Below are 21674 nucleotides of genomic sequence, written 5' to 3' on the forward strand. Positions count from 1 at the left end.
TTTTATGTCACTTTTAGACTTTCATGGGGGGGTTGTACCTGAATGTAGTCCCAAGAATCATATGTCATAGCAATTGTGCAATGAACTTCTCTTTGAAAAATTACTGAAGCTACATTATAATAATACTTTGCTTTCATATAGAACTTTTCATCTGCCGATCTCAAAGCCCTTTACAAAGAATGGTGATTTAGTTCAACAATGTCCATATCAGACACAAACAATAAAGTACAAACACAAATGACACACTAGGAAGGGGTCTAGTTTTTGGATCAGTGGTGTATATATTGTGTTAGTCATTCCCTTTTTTCATTACCTATGCGTAGGCCCCAGTCCTGCTACTATTAAAAAGTTAATGAAAGTTTTGTTGTTGGTTTCAGTGCAAACAGGACCATGCCCATAATATTCCAAATAATTTGGGCTAACAGAATCTTTTTTTCTCCCTGGGGACTACAGGAGTGTCTAAAATACCCTAGAGTCCACCTGTGATTCTAATTTTTACTAACCTCCGTTCTCAAATGCAGGGACAACTATGTCAAAGCATTTTAGTCTCCAAGATATAGTAGTCTGATTTCAGCCTTTTCTCAAACAAAGCTTACTGTGACTATTGTATCTGTCAAACTGTGATAAATTATGAGAGCTGATTATTGTATTTTAATGCAAACTATTGTTGACTAAGGGCATCAAACTTTGAAACCAATTAACAACAAACTGTGATCCTAGGGGTTGAAGACCAATAATTTATCTGTGAGCAACCTAGCCACTCAAATCCCTTGCATTTATTTTTTCCAGGCTTTCAATTTTGATTAATAACATAACAAAAAACATGCAAGACTGAACAGTATGAACCAAAGCTATATTTTTGGACCTACTGACATGCAAGTCCTAATTTAATAAAATAAAAAGAAAAGCAGGAGTGGTGTTTCACTATCTGCACATTAGGATTTCTAAAAGCAATATATGGAGTATTTCTTATAAGATGGGATGGGAAGAATTATTATTGTAATTTTAACATCTCTCTAGGACACGCAGCATGAGAGCCCTCCTGTGAGACACCTTTGCTTGGAAAAAACTAAATAATCAGATTGTTCAGGCTTTTCTTGGCTACACATTTATAATACAGCAATATAAACTCAGTTAAGAAGTTTGCAGGAAACACTGCACACAGCAATCTATTTACTAATTTTTTTGTTATGAAAATGTAGTAGTATTTAAATGTTAAGAATTCGAGCCAGGTCACAAAATAACTTGCCTTTTTTGGATAGATTTTTATATGCCAAATATATAAACGTGTAAACTGGTTAGTAGAGAAGCAAATCTATATTTACCAAAGAGTTATAGATGCTTCTAATCTAATTAGAAAGCACTTGTTACAATGAAACTTTCATAAAATGCTGATCTAATCAAGAAACCAGCATTTTGGGGACAAACTGTCATTAAAATAACACTTTTAAAACAAATTAGAAAAGTAATGCTTCCATGATGCAGAATCTTATCTGTAAGGCTTTTGTAATTTTATGCTACTAATATTGTAATTACAGTATATTCCCTCGCCAGTTATACAATTTACAGGTGTACTCTTTTGATAGGGTTTTGACATTAAATTTATATGGGCTCCTGAGGTACAAGCCGTAAACATAAACAGATATTCTGCCGAGTCTGTCATTTGAACGTTTATTATTTATCTGCTTATTTCCTGAAAAAAACCCCACCACTGGCATTGTGTATACCCAGCAAAATGCATTTGTAAAATATGTAGTGTATAGGAATCAGAAAAATGTGAAAAATCATGCATGCATGTTCTTTCTATGTTACTTACATTAATCACAGAGGTAAGGGGAACAGAACAAAGAGACACAGAAAGATAACATATGATGGTGACCTGAAACAATTATACAGGCTGGCACCCAACTATCATAGTGATGGAAATGTTAGTAGATACAGTAGACAGTGAAGGGAAGACCAGTAACTTTATTCTAATAATACATTATTATTCTAATAGCTTTATTCTGAAGTATAGGCATAAATGAATCACAAATCTGCTATGACCTTTCTAGAATTTCTAATATGCAATCTTTCTTGCATTAGAAATCTGTGCAAACGGGGAAGATATAACTTCCAATGTATTTCCACACATCATAAATTAAAGGAATTTATTGGGAATATTTATACTCTACCAGTAAAAAGTACAAATCTGTACAAAATCTTGTGTGCTCAGCTTTACTACAGAAGATTTTTTTACTTATAATTATAATTATTTTGCACTTACATTTTGTACAAACACATTTCAGGCATTTCAGTTTGTGTGCAACTAAATGTTGTGGACATCAAAACTTCCCTGGCTTTTTAACAATTTCAGGTTTGGCTGTAACTAAGATAAACATACTTAGGTGCAACTTTTTTCTTTCAAAAAGGGGCAAACTGGATTATAGCAAATAACCTTTAAGATAATTAACTGACAATGCTGCAACTAGCATAAAATCTTCCTTCAGGCGACCCCTAATTTAAGTATTACTGGCACAAAGTGGAGACAGATTGTACATCACCACCGCAATATTTACATAGCAGAAACCCACAGAGCAGGAAACGTGAGACTCAATGATGCACTAAATTAGGAACAATCATATTCGAGTGTTAATTTGCTTTCCACTCTATCCAAATCTCAGGTCCAGAAATTGGTACAAATACATAGAAAACGTTCCCACTTTTAATTATTAAGAGCCACATTTGGCAAACAGTTATGCACATAAGTAACTTTATTCACACGTGTAAGCAGTTGCAGAATCGGACCCCCGTAACTAAAGATATTTTATCAGATGTTTTTTTAAAATAAAGAATTTCAAATCTATTTATTTCTTCCCACAAGTAATACCAAAGCAAGCAGGATGTATTTTTTTCTTCCATGCTACACTTGTCCTTTGATTGCAAATTATTTTCATATGACAATACCATCATGATTTCTATGAAATAATTTAAGAGTATTTTTAATTCCCTAAGCAGCAAATAATTTTATTTAAAGGATAAAAGTTAAGATAGGCAAGAAAATAAAGAAAGTGAATTTATAAATGCATTTGAGAAGTTCCATATTTATTGTGAATATTCTAGCTGTATTCTACCCTGGCATACATTTTGCTAATAAAACCATATGTTACTGTATACTTTTTATTGTAAAAACAAACACTCCCCACTATTTTTCTCAAATTTAAATATTATTCTAACTGGTATTCTATATGTGGCATAAAAAATATTTACCTTTCCTAATTGCTGATGGTCTTCAAAAGCAGAAATCAGTTCTTGTGCCCACTTTATTTTTTCAGGGCTTGGAGAGAACTGTTCCTGGACAACAGCAATTTGGTTAGGGTGAATCACCTGCTTACCTACAAAGAAGATTAATAACACTAGAATCATGCATCAACAAACAGATGTTCAACAAAATGTTCCAACCACTTGAGGCTCTTAAATGCCTCATAGACTTTATGTTAAATAACTAATTATTTGACTAGATTTCTTGTATTATTAAACTGAACAACAATCTTTTGCTAGATACTATATGAACAAATATAACTAAAACAGAAGTTGTATTTGTTATCATTCAAAAATTACAATTCTTTCTATCCATTTCAATCAATACATCTTCCTTTTGTCATTACAGGTGTAAGTGTGAGACAAATCTTGTCAATAACAATTAAAGTATAATATCTTTACATTCTAGCTGTATAAATAATAGCATCAGAAATTGACAATTACTGTTTTATTGAAAAATTAAACAACCTGAAAATGATATTTAAACAACAAAAAGCTACATTTCATTGATAGATTTTTTTAATTCTACAAAAGGATTAGTCCCTAAATTTCCATAATTTGTTTAGCAACTAAAAATATTCAAAATTCTTCCCTCCCCATAATTATTAGTTAGTTACTGCTAGTGCATAATACTTTTCTTTTCGTTATTTGTTATATTAATGAACTTAAAAGGTACTCTCTAGGCTTAGATAGGCATCTTTTTATCCTTTCTTGCATAAATACATATAATATAATTAAAAAAATTAAATGTTGCCTGTTAATTTTAGTATAGATTTTCACATATGCTTGCTGAGTCAGGTATTCAGTTTCAATTCATACTGTATATGCTTAAATTAAATAATGCCTATATTATTTGTTTTACATTTTTTAAAATAGCATTTTACATTCTTAATTTTTTCCAAATAAATTTTCACATGGTGGTGTGATTTTGCATGGTTTTTTATTTAAATTAATTTTAAAATGTTCATTATAAAGAAATTGTACTGGAATATCCCTGTTTACTTAAATGTTCATGGAGGAGACTTTAATTTTCCTTTACATCAAATAACAATAGTTACAAATTAGGGAACTGATCCTGCAAACCCTTAGTCAAATGAATAGTCTTTCCTCACAGAAGTAGTCCCATGTTACTCACATGCACAGAACCACTCAAGATTGGACTCTCTCACGTGAGTAAGGGCTTCTCAGTCAGACTACCTGTGTGCATAAAGACTATTCATGGTCCCAAACCTGTGTCAGGATCTGCTAGTGCAGACCCCCACACCATCTGGTATTCAACTGATCCAATGGGACTCTGAATGAGTGCCGAGGTCCATGCTAGTGGATCTCAGTGGAGGATCAGGGCACGTGTAAGTAAAAGTTTGTGGTTTTGGGTCCTAACTGTTTTTTCCAGGTAGAAAAGCTATTTTTTAAAATTCCCATTTAAACTAAAAGTTGGATACATTGTATATAAATACATTATTTCATGTAATAATTCGTATGTATTACTATGGAAATTAAGCATTCATTTGTAAATGATTTAACAATTAGAAAAAATATTTGCAATCATCAGCAACACAATATAAAATTTAGTGGTACATAAAAATAAATTTGTGAACCAATTTAGCCGAAGACATATTTTATAAACAAGAAAAAATTGTGCAGAATTATCACATTTGTAAGAAGAATTTGCCATAGAAGTTCAATTTGATTTTATTTCTTGTTACACAATCCTTTATTTACAATCCTCAGGGCATCCATATATTCAGATTCTGATATTCCACTCCACTATAGAAAAAAATAATTTAAAATAATAGTTTAAAATTTAAAGACTATTTTGTTGGAAAGAAATTAAGTGAACAGAAAATTTCTTTTGCTAATGTATTTAATTGTAATTGTGTTTAAAGATAATTTTTAATGAAATCAAAAGATAGCAATAAGTGAGTAAATTATTATTATTATTGGTTTTAATTTGCTTTATTTTTAACAGCTAAACTGGTAATTCTGAAATTGAAGATTGTGTACATAATTCATAGTAATGCCTACAAAGCTTAATTTTCAGGAAAAAAATATTTTCATTATGTATGTAAAACTGTAACAAAGGCTTAAATTACAATTAAAAAAAATCAAAAGCTGCATATAAATTATTTTTTAAAAGGCAACTGCATTTCTGTATTAAAATTAGGTTTTTAAAATGCATTTATAGTAAAAATCTGCAATTTGTGCCATTGTTGAACAGATTATAGAAGATATAATGTAACATTTGATTTATGGCCTAAGTTGCCTTTTGTCACATCTTATGTATCCAAACAACTGTATAATAGAGTTTAATGCCATGCAGGAATGAAGCAAATATTTTAAACTGAACTGTTGTTATTGACGAGTTACTGAGAGGGTGCAAAATTGGAAGACATTAAAATTTATGACCATGAAATCCTTTTTACAGTACCACTTGATATATTGTGCTTTAAATCAATACCTGTCAAGTCTTTAGGTAACTGTATGATGGTGTCATTTTTGTCTTCTACAAAAGACTGCAAAAAGAGAGAGGAAAACCTATAGTGTTTCATATTTATATCTAGCTTCTCAGCATGTAGCACTGGAGTAGCTATAATGACTAAGTCAGCTGTTAAAGCTTTATTCCAAGGTTTACTTATTTTTGGATATAAACATTCCTAAAGCTGACGACCATTTATACAGACAACGCATTGATTTAAAGTCCATATTTTATGGTACTGTAAAACATATGCTGCTGTAAAAGTAAACCTATTTTTAAAATAATCTACAGTGGCTAAATGATGATTGAAAACATTCAGTACATATATGCACATTTATTGTAGAGACAATAGGCTGCTTACAATGTCTAGTTTAAAAGAAAATGAGAAAAATATGTAGATACTATGGTGGCGATGGTCAGATAAGCATTTAAATAAATAGAAAAAAACATTTTTATTGAGTAATTATATATTTATGAGATGTGCACACTATTTAAATTTCAATAAACATATTTTGATTACTTTACATTAAAGGTTACAATTCACTGCAGGGCTATGTATATACAACTTTGTTAAGTATTCTGGAGTTGCATCAGTTTAGGAAGACAGCAAATTTGACCCTATGAGTCCCAAATAAGTACTGTATCTATTTTCTGTGTATCTTGCCAATTAATTGATTAATCATTACTTTAGCTGTGTAAAAGATTTAGCTCATTTTAGTCACACCTGTTGTCTTCAGTGGCACTAGTTGTGAGTAAAACTAGCAGGATTTGACCCAAAAAACTTTAAAATACATGAGAAATAAGTATTCAGAACTTCTATTAACATAACATTATGATTTTATTACCACACTAGAAAGCTGTATGAAATAAGGGGGTCTTTAAGCAAAAATGATCTACAGCCTTCTGCCCAGTGGAAGATCATGGTTTATGACTTCACATCTGATTGGACTATTTATCAGATTATATGCTGGGACATTCTATTTTTTGAGATTTCCTGATTCTAGCCATGAAGAGACACAGGGAAAAGGTAAAGGATGCGAGTTCATGTTAATGAGCTCAGTCCCTTCTGCAGATCTTTAAATCTAATATAGAAAGGCCAAAGACCTTCCACGGCTGAGTTAGGAATTAACTTCCCTTGACACCCTGAATTGTCAGATGTAGCCTTTCTACTTATGCCATATCTGAGTCTTACAACTTCAGTTGTAACGATATGCAGCTAGTTACTCCCAACTCCACGGTTCTCTCTCTAAAACCCATGATACTGATGTCAGATGACTTCCTATACACGATCAGTTGGACCCAAATGTCAGCAAGGTTAGTGATGGCAAAATTTTTCTAATTTACACACCTGAATAAAATGGCCCAGTTTTCAAAGATGTTTAGCACCTGCAACTGTAATGGACTTCAACAGGAGCTGCAGATGCTCAAGACCTTTAAAAACCAAGTTATTTTACTGAGGTGCCTAAATGAGAAAATATTGGCCTGTGTATCTTAGCCATCAGCAGGTGATGAAGTCAAAGAGCCCTGTCATATTCCTATTGACTTGAGCAGGAATAGGATTGGGCCCTGAAAGTCCACAGGGACATAAATAATATTCCACAGCTCTGGCACAGTAACAATTTTGTCTCTGAATCTCGATTCAGATTTTGCAAGTGCTGTACCAAGGTTCAACAAAGAATAGGGCAGAATCTGTGCTCAAGATAGTCCAGAATTACTATTAATCCAATGAAAGACAGTGCGGGTGAGGCAATATTTTTGATTGGCCCAACTTCTGCTGGAGAGAGAGACCAGCTTTTGAGTTTACACAGAGCTCTTCTTCAGACATTCTATGCTGTTTTTAACAGCCAAGTGTGAAACATTTAGACTAACTTTAATTTTTCATTTGATGTTTTTGTTCAGATAATGAAAGTACTTTGAAGTGCCATGTGCCATTACTTTTACTTTGAAAAGTGTCATCTCTTGTTATATCACTACCTCAGGATATATTCTTTCAATAAAGAATAGCTAACACATATGCAACTGTCTTGAATCTAATTTGCATTATAATTTTTGAGATAAATCATTTAAAGTGTTAGCACTGATTTCTAGAATTCTATAATGTATAGCAAATGGTACATTTCTATTGCAAAAGCACCATCTTTTGGTTGCTACGATGTCTCGCTGGTGATAGTGAGTGATGCGGTATACCAATTACTGGATAACCGTCAGTGTCACAGGACTCTGTTGCAAGGAGCCTGTTGGTCTTGCCGGCTGCCAGTACCTGTAGGCGTCACCAGGTGCACAAGCACTTACTGGGAGAGGAGCCAGAATATGGAAAATCAAATCAAAGAAAACAACATGACAATAACTTTCATATATGAATTAGCATATCGGGGAGGGGATCCACTCTTTCACCATATAAATAAATAAACAAATTAAAAAATATTAGCCATTGTTTAAAAATACAAAAAAAGTAATAAAAAAATAAACGGTTCATCCCAAAGCACAGTATCACATCTCACAGTCTGTCAGGAAGAATCACATACTGTACATCTTATACCCAGGCTTCCATTACAAAAATAGTGATATCCTTGATGTGATTTTGGAAAAGCAGCCTATGATTTTGCGGTCTGAATTTTTTATCTGAAATTTTAAAAGCATAAGTAATTGGGGACATATTTGACAGCACTGACTGATCAGCAACTGATCTGTGAACACAAACTAGTTTGCAGTCTAAGTGATATAAAATGTGCCTATATTTTGTAAAGAAAATGCATAATTTTTGTAGACATTGTCACATAAGCATACCAGTGAATCCCATTAGGGCACCCTCTCTTGACTGCCTACGGAGCCCATCTTCATCTTGGAAATCAATGTACACAAGGTCTATAGCTTGTAGGCCGAAAGCCTTTGCTGTGACAATAATTTTTTGCCTGGCGTACAGAATTTCATGAGTTTCTTTACTACTTGTAGCACCTAAGAAAACAATGAATAGAAAGAAGTTAACTTTGTTTTTTAAATCTTCTCATTTGAAACTTTTTTAACATAAAATGAAATTTCTTTATGTTCTCATTTACATCATTAAAAAACCCCCCCAGAAAATAATTGAGGGATACAAAGGTTAACTGACCAAGTGTTGTAAAGAGATAATTTAAATAGTTTAGTTGGGCAAATATTAAGCTTATCCAGAAAAAAAAAATTTCTTCATGCCTTAGTTTCTGAAATTTAGGGTATGATTTGGTTCAAATAATAGATCCTGAGATTGAAGTCAATGGGAGTGTTGGCTGAGGAAGGGCTGCAGGAATCCACCTTCAGTACTTCTATTACTTATTGTAATGGCACTGAAAAGCGTTACAACAAGAGAAGCATTATACAGATGGATATACTGTGTACAAGGAAATGGTTAAAAACCTCACACTGAGAACAGAATTGCACTTTCCTTGGTTGCGATTCTTGTCACAACCGATGTCCTTAGCCAAATGTTTAAGCTTTAGTACTTGGATTGGAAAATTTGAAAAATTATAGCAGATGACTTTTGAGAGGGGCCAAACGCATTCACAAGAATTCATGAGTCCACCGTCTATCAGATAAAAACATTCTCACATGAATCCTGGTGTGAAAAAATAATAATCTATTCTCTTTTTCTTAGGGTCACTGTTCAGACATAGATGATCAATTTGCATAGAATAATTTGTTGTTACTTGTTACATTAGAATATGTATATACTTCATTAAGAAATGGATACTTCTGAACTGTACTTGTTGCCTTTAAGGAGTTTATAGCTGAATCAGATTAAAAAGAGGCTTTTAGCAGATAATGTCGCCGTTAAGCAAATAATTTACAAAAGGGATTTTGAAATATTTCTGGCTTTGGCGAAATAGCATTATCAATGTACCACAAGTCTACGAGGAGATATGACTGTTTTGACCTGGGAAGTGTTTATAATGCATTTATTAAAGGAAAACTTAACAAGGATGTATTGTGAATGATATCAAAATACAGTTCACTGTAAATAATGTTAACAGACACATGAAAATTTGACTTGAAAGATGGTTCTTAAGAGACTATACAGATAGTTATTCATATGAATATTACAGTTTAAAATAAGCTTAGTGATTCAACAGGTTAATTTTTTATTTTACCTACAGCGTGACGAGAATAGGAAAAAGCCAGTGTTTTGTAAGTCATCATTTTATCAAGCTCTGAATTTCAAAATGCCAATGACATAATTTACATTAATAAAAAATTATGCAGAAAGATGGGAAAATGTACCAATACAAGTAAGTGCAGAATCATGTTTTGAGTTCTTTAGTCATTGCAGTCAGGACAAGTGGATAAAAGACCATCAGTATTCTCACTACAAACGTCATACATTAACATTTATATTAAACAAATAGGTCAGAACCTATGCTGGCTCGAAAATCCTCTCCTCCAAAGACTACTGCATCCAAATGAAGGCCAACTTGGGATCCTATGCTTAATGTTTCTTCACAGGCTGCCTTCAAATAAGAACACAACATGAATTTCTACTGGAATGCAGGGATGACAGACATGTTATACCAACTCATCTTATTATTAAAATCTGGAAATCTTTCAGCTAAAATTGCTCCAACTAAACAAGGTACACTATTGTACTGCACAGAATGTCTTAAAATGACTCATAGCAAAATCTAAAACAATACATGTGCATATGAATATATACACTGTAGCTACTGCATGCAATCCTGGATTTCCTACTCTTTTTCCCTTCAAATATGAATGAACTTACCATAATGCCATGGATACTACTGTGATTGGCACTTCAGAAATACATGTAATTACAGTAAACTAAGTACTTATTAAATACTGTCCAAAATAAGCACATGCACTTTACCTCAATAGTTTATGCTTTGGCATGTAATGATTTTGCATCAGAAACAAAGATCAGAATATCTTTTATTAAATAAATAATAGTTGGAGGTTTCAACATGCTGTGGATTCCTTCCCAGAAGAATTCCTTACTGGAGAATTTAAAATCTTTAATACTGTCAAATACAACTAAAAGATAGGTACAGGAAGTCAAAAATGCAACAAGTAGTGCAGAAGTATTTGAATGTAAAAACAAGCAGCACTTAAAGGTATTATATATAAAGAAATGCATGTCAACATTATTACTATTTTATATAAGATTTTGATATTAATAGTCTTGAAACATACGGTATGCCTAGAGAGACAGATGTAATTACAAATTGTACTACTGGGCATCCATATGGGAGAGCTGGTGGGATAAGAAATTATTACTATTATTATTATTATACAGTATACTTTAAGCTGCAACTCTACTGCCAACATCAAGAACTACAGTATTTATTACGAATTCTACTACAAAATATCCCAGTGAAAAAAATCTAAAAAATTTTAAATTTAAAATGAAATCGCTCCCTGGGTACTGACAATGAACATGAATGTTCCAAGATATATTTAAGGTATGCAGTAAGAATAAATATTTTTGCTATATATACACATACAGAGAATGAGGCCTCTCAACAGTTCTCGAAACACCTCAAATATACAAGTCTTGAATTACTCTGAAACTTTTCTCTGAAGCTTTAGGAGAAGAATATTGCATTTCCAGTGAGTGCATTTGATTTTCCATTTCGTGATCATTGGTATCTGTTCCCTTTAGAAACACAGTCTGGATACTGAGACTGGGGGCCATTTGTATTTCATGAGCATCAGGTCAGTCAATATATAAAAAATATTTAGGAAGATTTAGAAACAATCTTTATACAAGGCAGAAAAAAATATAATTTGAACTTAAGTGAACCTGAGAATAAAAAATTCACATTGTTCAGATGTTGCTTAGTTTAGAACTTCAGCTACACTTCTAAGCACAGAACACATCTATGAATACAAATGTGAAAAACTATTATTTGTTCTCAGAGCTATAATATGAAATTTGGAAGTATTTTATGAAGAGGATCCATTATAAAAACACCATAGTATTATTACTGAAATGATGAAAAGATTATTTATAAATACAGGGTTATACAAAGTCAACTATGCCAGTTACTAAATAGTCAATTTTACTACAACAATTTGAGCTCTTCAGATCATTTCAAAGCATATCTCCATATTTGAAAACACATTAAATGTAAAAATAAAACAAAAATTACTGCATAGGGTTTTATTATATGGTCTGTATGTTTTATCTGGAATTGGCATTTCACAGACATATTTTGGGATTTTGTCAAGGCCTTTACATAATTACATGAGAAATAAAAATACAAACTTTTTAGGGGACTGTAATTCCTTTATTTTCACCTCTCCTATTTAGATGAATTTCTTATTTAAAGGACATAAACTATTTAACTTATATCTAGGTTGCTGATAGGATAAAATATGAACTCTTCACCACATCAAGGTTCCTTACCTTAAAATTGAGCAACCCCATTGCAGTTTCCACAAAAGGGATTAAATTCATTGGTTCTACAAGTGTTCGGCCTTTTAAGTGATGTAAAAATTTGTCTGAAAACTAAAACCAGAACAATATTATAAGGGACCAGAGAAAAATTAATTTACAAATATCCACATGTACATGCACCTTTTCAGATCTTTCACCTGGCTGCAATGACAAACCAAACAAAACCAGAACTGTAATAAAAAACCCTCAAGCTTTTAAGCAGGTCTGTTTTGAGGCCTACAATTCTGAATTGCATTATTACTGTATATTTTGAAGTTTAAAAGTTTAATTGTAAAAATATTTGCTTAACACCTATCGCCCTAATGTAGTTAAATGCAAATCAGCAGGCTCTTAAAAACAATGAAGTATTGATATACCTGACGTCCTGTTTTGTTTCATGTCTAATACTAACATCACTGTAACTGTTCCGCAGCTTTCTAAGTGGCATCCGTATTATTCATTACGGCACCGTTACTCTTTGTTCAGTAGGCTTTTCTTCATAATTTTTAGCTTACCTAGGAAGGCCTTAAAAAGGAAGTTTAATTCTTTGAAGACCAAAGCTTTCCAATTTTTTCCATGAGACCAGTTCACAGCTAGCTCTGAGCTGCCAGTGGGGTAGCCCAAATTCCAAAATCTATCATCTGGAAACATACAAAAGCTCTTGCACAGATTTTTCTCCTTTCAAAAGAAAAAAACCCCTATATTGTAAATCTATTATGTCTCTCTAGATCTAGTAATTTGTGAGGAGATAAACATATCACAGGTATGGTGGAAGATATTTTAGTAAATAAAGACGAAAATAACACATGCATCCATTTTAAATTTAAGGAATATGCAACCATTAATGGATATCAAAGGAAAAGGGAATTTTAATCATCTCTCCATTCAGTCTCAGTTGGGTAAATCATATCTAAGAGATTTGCATAAATATAAACCATCAAAGACTTTTCATCTTCAAAGGGGGTTTCAAGACCCTATAAGCTTTGTACTGTAATCATCACAGGTCACAACCCTGCAGGAATAAGGCTGCTATGGCAACATAAAAAACTAATGCTTAAGGCTTAGCATAATATTCTGACTAATAGAAAGGAAACTCATTTTAAAAGCTGGCAGCCTATTTACCAGAAGCTGGATTAGAGGTGTTATTTCCCCTTTTAGCTTTCCCCCCCTCCCCCTCCCCAAAAGAAAGGAAAATCTAATCACTGAGATCTTTAAAAAGCTTTTGAGCAATTTGCAGTAACTTTACAATTAGGCCAAAATAAATCACAGCTTTTCAAGATGAAGAATTCTGCCATCCCCACATTTTTCTGTGCATCATCATCATCATCTTTTCTGTAACTTTTCTCCAGAGAAAAGAAGTCAGCTAAAATATATAGAATTAAGAAAATCACTGCAATTCAAATGCATACGTGTACAGTGTCTTAGGTAGAGCAACAGAAAATAGTAAACTTCATACAGGTCAGAGCATGAACACTGGAAGCAGTGTACTAAAATAATTTCAGCTTTAGTTCTGAAGATCTCTATATGATTTTGATTTTTTCAAATAAAACATATTAATGGATGCTAGGGTTTTATAACTTAGATGAAGGTTTAAATGGAAGAACAGTTTTTAGATTTAAAACATTTTAATAGTCACCTTGTTAGGTTTCTTTAAAAAACAAAACGCTCCATTTTAATATATTTTGTTTTGAAGATTAAAAAAACGATTTTTTAATTAAATACTGTCCCCTTCGTCTTTCTTTTTATAATTTGTTATACGCACCAATACAAAAGGTAACTAGTGGAGAAGTTTCAATTAATTTTTTCAAAAGGAGACGATTAAATGTTTCCGGCCTGGTAAAGTGTTCATTTCAGCGAGGGAGGGAGGGGAAAAAAGGAGAGGGGAAAAAAAAAAACAAAGATTGGGGAGGGGATGAAGTAGCAGGCCTCAGCAATTCTTTCAATTCCAGTGCACACCCAATAGTGTGTTGGGAAGAATGCACACTGTTCAGGATTTGTGGGAGAATTGTCCCATGACAAAGGAGGGAGAGTTACGCTTGTTATAGTCCAATAAGCCATGCCAGTCAAACAAGTACCCATACTAGGGACAAAAGGAAAGCAAGAGATTCTCACACAAAAGAAAACAAGTAAGCCCATCTTTTAGTTGTGCATCAGCCTCCAGGTTTTATGTTTCACATAAAAAAAATGAGCGGAAAAATAAACAGCAAAAGGCTTTTATTTAAAAAAATTAAACATTTTTTAAACCTGTTATATTAAATCCAACAAATTCTCTGTGTTCCGTGATTTATCAAAATGCAACAGAACAAAAGTACAGACAATAAGATATAAGCTAGTACTATTTTATGTTCTCATGGGATGATATTAGGTCTGAAAAGTAGCCATTTGAAAAGTTGGGGGATGGGAGGGACAAAGTCTACAGATTTCATACCATGTAAAACATATTAGGTGCTAGTGAGGGCCCTGCCATTTTGGAAGCATGAATATTCATAAATGACAAGTTATGTCTCACACTTACATGGTTGTAAATCCTGAGAGGTATTCTCTAGTTACTTTAATTAAATGGTGGTGTAAGGGGACATAACCTCCATTGGAAACAGGGGAGACTGAAGGTACACTATTACAAATGGACAAGTACTGTAAGATAGCTAACATATTTGTTCAGTTGTATTCACGTATACCATCTTAAAGGCTTGATCAAAGTTAGATGCTGAGATTAAACTAGATACTAATACATCTTTCATCACAGCTCACATACATTTTAGATATTCCCGACACTTATGGTTTTCAAAAGTACGGAACTGCATAATGAAACGTTCTTCCTTTAGTGATGTTTTGCAGAAATAATGGCATCGCTAAATAAAATGCACCTTTTCTTAACAATTAAAACAATTATAGCATAATTAGGCCTATTTCAAAGTTTTCTTAAGTAATTTGACATGCCAACCATTTACATTTCAGGTTTTTATTGGCTGAAAAGTCATTCATGAAATGCAAACACACCTGTCAGCAATTAAAAAGGAAGAAATAGGGAACTGTTCAGGAAATAATATCTGTGGTAATTAAAAACACTAGTTAAAAGCTTCCTGTTTGTTCCTCTAGTTGCCCCAAAGAAGTGACCTTTTCCTCCCCCACTCCATTTTTTCATATGTTGCTAACATGTTTTCTCCATCTATAACTTCCCAGGCATGTACATAAAACATATTGACATAGACAATCTTTTAAGGAGTCAGTGAAGGTTCAGAGTTTGGTACAATGGACAAAGTTATATTATTATACATTTTCTTCTCTGTTTTGATAATATACTGTAACACTGATATTGATTCTTTTATTGACTGCAGTACTAAGAAAACTAGTTTTCCTTAAAAACTAAAGTTGCTACGTATGTTTGGTGTGCAACTCCAGCCTATGCACATTTTAATGGAAATGTTATACCCTTTTCTGAGCCAGACACCAACATTGTCCCATGATAACAGCAACATTCTTTATAACTCTAGCTCATTGGTCCCAATGGTTCCTTCTAAATTGGCCCAAGGTCTTCAATCAAAAGCTAAGATTATGAAAATTTGATAACTACTCACCCATCTTATTTCTTCAGCATTTTCAACTTTTGGCAGCATCAGGCTTGAAGGAAGAACACTGGACTTCAAAAGGACCTCGAGATCTTGTTCTGCAAGACCACTGGACACTGAATTGATCCTGACACACTTTTCAGTCTGGCCAAACTCAACCTCTTTGAGTGTTTTCACAACTGTGAGCCTTGCTTCTGCCTAGAATATAAATGTTTTAAAAAATTAAGCTTATTTTCTATTGATAGAAAAACCCACTGAGCAGAAAACATGTCAAACCGATGGAAAAAAATAGAGCTAACAATATAAAAATCTATTTTTTCCACAATATCCATTACTGTTTGCCTTTTGTTAAACCTTTCATAGCCAGTACCTCAGAATTTTAGTTTTAGCACTTTCTTTACAACTAACAGTAAATATACAATTTTCAGATCTGATTAATAATAGGACTACTACAGTACTTGAAGAAAACATCACTTTCATGTTTAAAGGTCTAACGAACACAAATCTTTAGCATCTTTTTACACCAATACTTTCCACATAGCCAAAAATGGAATAAGAGAATTGCATAAAATAATAATATTTTCAATTAATACCAGTATTCTTCTTATGGACCATAATAAAATTATGGGTTATCAGTATATAAGGACTTATATGTATATTTATTTTGTCTTGCTGTATAATCATACTTCTTATACATTAAACTGTCTTAATGCTTGCAGTTGAGTAGACAGCTCACACATGAAAATAATACTATGTAACCCAAAATAATATGCAGATTTTTCTGGAAACTGTGACTGATAATAAAAAGATACTCTAGGTTATCAGCAAAAATAAAAATTCCAAACACACATTTTCTAACTGACACACTCCTCTCAAAAATGGTGAAGGAAGGAAAGTTTATAAATCTGTTGAATACTTGATTTGCATTAAGAATGCTTAAATCCTTTGCTGAAATGAAACACTTCTATTGGCGTCAAGAAAAAAGGGAAAGAGAAAAAAAAGAAAGCACTTGAGCTCACTACTTCCTGCCAATTTCAGTTTCAAAAACAAATTCTTTCAACTTGCCAACAGCCCTTAACAAATTCTCATTGTCAAAATGAACACTTATCAAAAGTAGTTTCATTTGTGAAGAGTTTTTATGGTACTAATAAAACTTTAAAGCTTCTGACTCACGATTGTTTAAAAAAACAGTTTTAACAAAATACAGCCATTTTGAACAGAAATACTTATTTAGAAAACAGGCAAACTCAGAAAAAAATCATCAAAGTTAATAACGAGACTAATACCAATCAGCGAGACAACACATGACAGTAGATTTAAACCAGACGGATACAAATCTCTGCCTGTGAGTAGAGGCAGAAGAGGTTTCAAAATGTGGTCCGAGTTAAAGAGTGTGAGGAAACAGTAGCTTCCAGTTGTCAGGTCAGATCAGAATAGGTCTCCAAGACCAGTTTAAGACAGCACTGCACTGATTTACAAGGCTTGGACTGCCAATAATTAGGATAAGTTTAGACAGAAGCAAGTGATTACTCTCACCAGTTAAAGTGAAAGAATAATGAAGCTGAAGGTTAATGAAACTTGAATCAAACAGCCTTCAGCTTGTACTATCATCCATGTTTCTCCAAAGATTTTAACATATGCCCATCAGCAGGATAGAAAAGGACAACATACATAGACAGAGACATCCCTATGCTATGATACAAGGCTACATTCAGAGCTCATTTCATTAAAATATAAATACAATCAGAAATGTTATTGCTATTGTGAATGAATTCTAGCTGCTGCCATTATGAAATTGACACACAGGTACACACAGTTTATTAAAACATATTCAGCTGGAAGAGGGCTCCAAAGATATCTAACATTGTTTGTCTTCTGATTTCTTCAAATTGCACTATGTGATGTCATCACTGGCTAATACAAATCCCACTAAAATCTCATTGTCAGAGTAGCAACAGTTGGTTTCTTAGTTGGTCTGAAAGTTTGGGGATTTGCTGCTGAGTGATAGTTTAAAACACATTCTCCAAATCAATTTATGCTCTTAACTAATGTCAGATAAGATTATCACAGTTTCAGTACATAATGATCCACTTTGCAAAATAAAGATCTTCCAAAACTGTCCACTAAAGAAGCATCCAATTCTAATTGAGGGCATATTACAGGAAAACTATACAATCTGATTATTATTTTTTTCTAGATTACAATAATGAGCAGTAGGCATTCTTGTTAGTTGTTTTTCCCCTCAGGCTGTAAACCCCTATCCCATAAAAAGACAAATCATGTCCTTCTAGGTATATTTCCACACAAAACACTTATTAACAGGCTGTTGCTTTTAATAATTTACATAAACTAAGTGTGCAGCCCTTTGGTACATATCCCAAAATAACCAATAACATCACTGAATTTATACCAACCAACAAGGATGTTATTTTTTCATATTTTAATAGAGAAATATGTTACAGTTTTGCTAACACAGGCGTGCCATCTGTTGGGTAGAGAACAGATTCACTTTCTTAGAACCATTATATTTTAGTACTGTCCGCTTCAGAGACAGATTCCCCAGCAGTGAAGAAGATTCTCTCCCTTGATGAAATACATCTGGCCCTCATGGTCTTCAAATCATTCAGTTACGTACATTTTAATTACAGACCAGCTGATAGGTACCAGCTACCCAGAAGATTCCAAGTACTACAGCCAGTCCGGAACAGGATAACCTATCCCTACTTAAACCAATGGAAAAGCTCCCATTGACTTCAGTAGTGCAGGATCAGGCCCATTGACCCGGATTACCACAAAATGTTTCATGGGTAAATAAGAAAAAAAAAAAAAAAGAAAAAAAAAATAGCGCAAAACATATGACTGAAAAAGGGAAGGGTTTTTTCTGCATCGTTATGCAATAAAATAGCCCCTATTTTTATTACATAATATATGCAAAAGCTCAAACTTTTACTTAAACTACTCTCAATTTTTAATAATAGAGAAAAACTTTTGTACTTGATGCAATAATATACATTCAGGTTAGACATAGGCCCTTGATGCAAGAATAAATTTGCTTCCAAAGACTTCACCAATCCCCTATTACAAATGGTCAGACTAGTTAAATAAATTTGCTCTGTTCTTTATGTCAGCGCTATACCATAAGATAATTCTCTTCAATGAATCAATGCATAAAAAAGGAGAAAACCTGATCATTTAATGGATTATTCTCTCCCAAGGTAGTCTGGGATTATTGTAGCCCGATTAATATCTGGATCCCACACTGATTGGGTGTTTTATAAACCAGAGAGAGACAGAAAGATGACTAACACTTCTTCTTGTAAACAGCGATATTACTATAGTATATCAGAGTTACAACTTTCACTTGATAATCCATTCTGTACATATTTAAATGTAGAAACAGTGGCTAATAAGCACATTATTATATTCGTTCTAATATTTGACTCTCCATAGGGCACAGTTTGATTTTTGTTGCCATGTATTGCTACCAAATTGGGAAGATAAAGGTTTCAGTGATGTAGTACTGCAGATAAATCAACCATCACCAAGACACAGAGACACTGAAATTAAAGAAGGGAATATGCGTGCAGTTGGTTCAATTGGCACCCATTAAAGCTAATAACTAATCATCTTCACAAGTTTCTAGCTCTGAATTATCAAATCTGCAAAGAAAACAACATCCGTCCACTTTTACACTCCAGTGGAAGAGGTGGTCCCTCGCGGCAGGGCTGCACAGTCTCGCCATCTGGAGAATAAATCGAGTGTGAAGTACAGTATAGTTTGGGACCAAGCTCCGTGGCGGCAGCTCAGCAGTTAGTTCATTAGTTCCAAACTTCCAGGGATTAGTGTGGCATCAATTCTACTGTCGGATAGGATAAGACAGACAGAATACGAGATTCAAGGAAGAATGTGACAACTAAGAAGGAGCCCCTTGGGCTTATTTATGAAACTACAAAGTATAAACACACCTAAATAAAACAACTTAAATAACAGCATTATCACAGTTTCAGAACATCTGAATTAGTACCCTTTTTATTTTATTTATTTTAAGTTATATGTCAATGTATAGAAATTTCAGCTTTGAAATGGGATAAATGCCATGGAACTACTCCTCCCCCACAAAACAAAACCAAACAAAAAACCTGGACACAACATTAATAAAGAAATGATGAAACAAAGATATTTGGATTTATGGAGTTTTTGGTATTAGGACAACAAGGTGAAGACTTATATTTTCTATATTCTTTTGAATTTGATAATGTATTCTGCAAACAAATTTTTCATTATTGTAATTGTTAGAGTTGCATTATCTTGGGGGGCGAGGGGAAAGACATGTATCCATATAAACATGTCTTGTTCTTTGTGAGTTGTATCTTTATTTCACTTCGTTTTCCTGGACACCCTCATCATTTTTTCTCAAGACCTCCAGCCCTTAATGTAAAGGCAGAATATGTATATAAACATAAAATAAAATGAAGAGGTTAAAGTCAAAGTAAATCATGAAAATATGTTAAAACTGATGTCTGAGACATCATTTTGTTACCATCTCTTTGCAGTAACTCTTCATACTGAAATACAAAAATCTGATCTGCTACAATGGCAGACCAGAATGTATCATCCTCAGGACAGTCATAATAACTTTGTATGTTTCACATGGCAACAGAAAAATGAAATACTATAGTCACAGTTAGAGTTAGGTTTTGTGACACTATTGACATGGTAAAAGACATGCAATTATGATTTAATGTTACTTCCCTTAGTGGTTTGTTTATACAACTTGACATTGCTGAATCTTTTGTTACTTTTATTAGTGCATGCCGCACAAATCTGGATTTTGTCCTTCTCCAGATCTGACTCTCCAAAGTGCTCTTGAATATTCATAATAATGAATGTTACTTTGGCAAAATTAGTTTATGTAAAGAGAAAACGTGAATTTCTTTACAAGCCATGACTCCTTGACAGAGGTGATAGTTGTATATAATGAAACATTAGGCCTCTTGGTTTCAGGTTTACAGCAGAGAATGGTAGTGGAATGGAAAATCATATTCATTTTCAAGAAAGCAAAGAAAAACATCAATGCAGAACAATTTGTTTATCTGCTGAATGTTTCTGAAAACAGTAGACATAATTTGTAATACTTATTTTCTATTTTGCACCAGTCCAAGATTTGAACAAACCTCTGAAAGAATTGCCGGGCTTGTAAGACTTCCAGACTGAGAAACTATCTAAAAATACCAACATAAAACAGTTAAAGGTTCTATATGTCTTTACTAAAATCCCTTTTTTTATCTGCCTTTAAATTCAATTAATTATTTGCAGGATTATTTTTAAGACACATGAAGTAGTCTCATTCCTTTTAATGCACATTTTCTTTTAATAAAATAAAATAGGCCATTTATAAGAGAATGTACTGAAAACAAAATGTAAGCAAAAAAAGGGGTTCAGAGGAGAAAGGACCTCTACTGTATGTTTTACACAGGAGGTTAGATTAGATGATCACAATGGTCCCTTCCAGCCTTGGAATCTATGAATCTATGCGCTTCATTTCTTCATCTGCAGTTTAGGCAAATAAACATTTAGGTACATTTATACCTGCTTTCTCTCTTAGAGCCTCTTTCCTGAAGCCTTAAAAGCCTTTTTTCTAATCGTTTGTTTTTTCAAGCCCTTCCTCTTTTACACTGTCCCTGTCACTTTTCTGATGGCGATATTCTTCAGAACACAGTGATTCTTCATACTGTATGCAGCTATAGCATCTGCCTCTCTTTCTCTTTGCTCTGCTCTGCTAAGTGTCTTTACATGCTCTCCGTGGTCTATCAACTTGAAAACTCAAGCAAATTATTGACATAACCAGCATTATGGACTAACTTGTAAAGGTAATTATGCTTTGCTAGGAAATTTAAAGCCCTTACGC

At 33.2% G+C, this 21674-nt stretch overlaps 1 protein-coding gene across 1 annotated transcript in view; it reads right to left on the reverse strand.

The window, feature by feature from the left end:
• Window positions 1–21674, reverse strand: part of CLYBL (citramalyl-CoA lyase) — a 240598-nt gene that overhangs the window by 14551 nt on the left and 204373 nt on the right. The window contains exons 4-8 of the mRNA XM_045009060.1: window positions 15776–15964; window positions 12168–12269; window positions 10161–10254; window positions 8564–8731; window positions 3250–3374 (exon numbers count right to left, since the gene is read on the reverse strand). Coding sequence (XP_044864995.1) covers window positions 3250–3374; window positions 8564–8731; window positions 10161–10254; window positions 12168–12269; window positions 15776–15964 — 678 coding nt within the window. The remainder of the gene's footprint in view (window positions 1–3249; window positions 3375–8563; window positions 8732–10160; window positions 10255–12167; window positions 12270–15775; window positions 15965–21674) is intronic.

Source organism: Mauremys mutica, chromosome 1 (genome assembly GCF_020497125.1).
Source record: "Mauremys mutica isolate MM-2020 ecotype Southern chromosome 1, ASM2049712v1, whole genome shotgun sequence".
Lineage (NCBI taxonomy): Eukaryota > Metazoa > Chordata > Testudines > Geoemydidae > Mauremys > Mauremys mutica.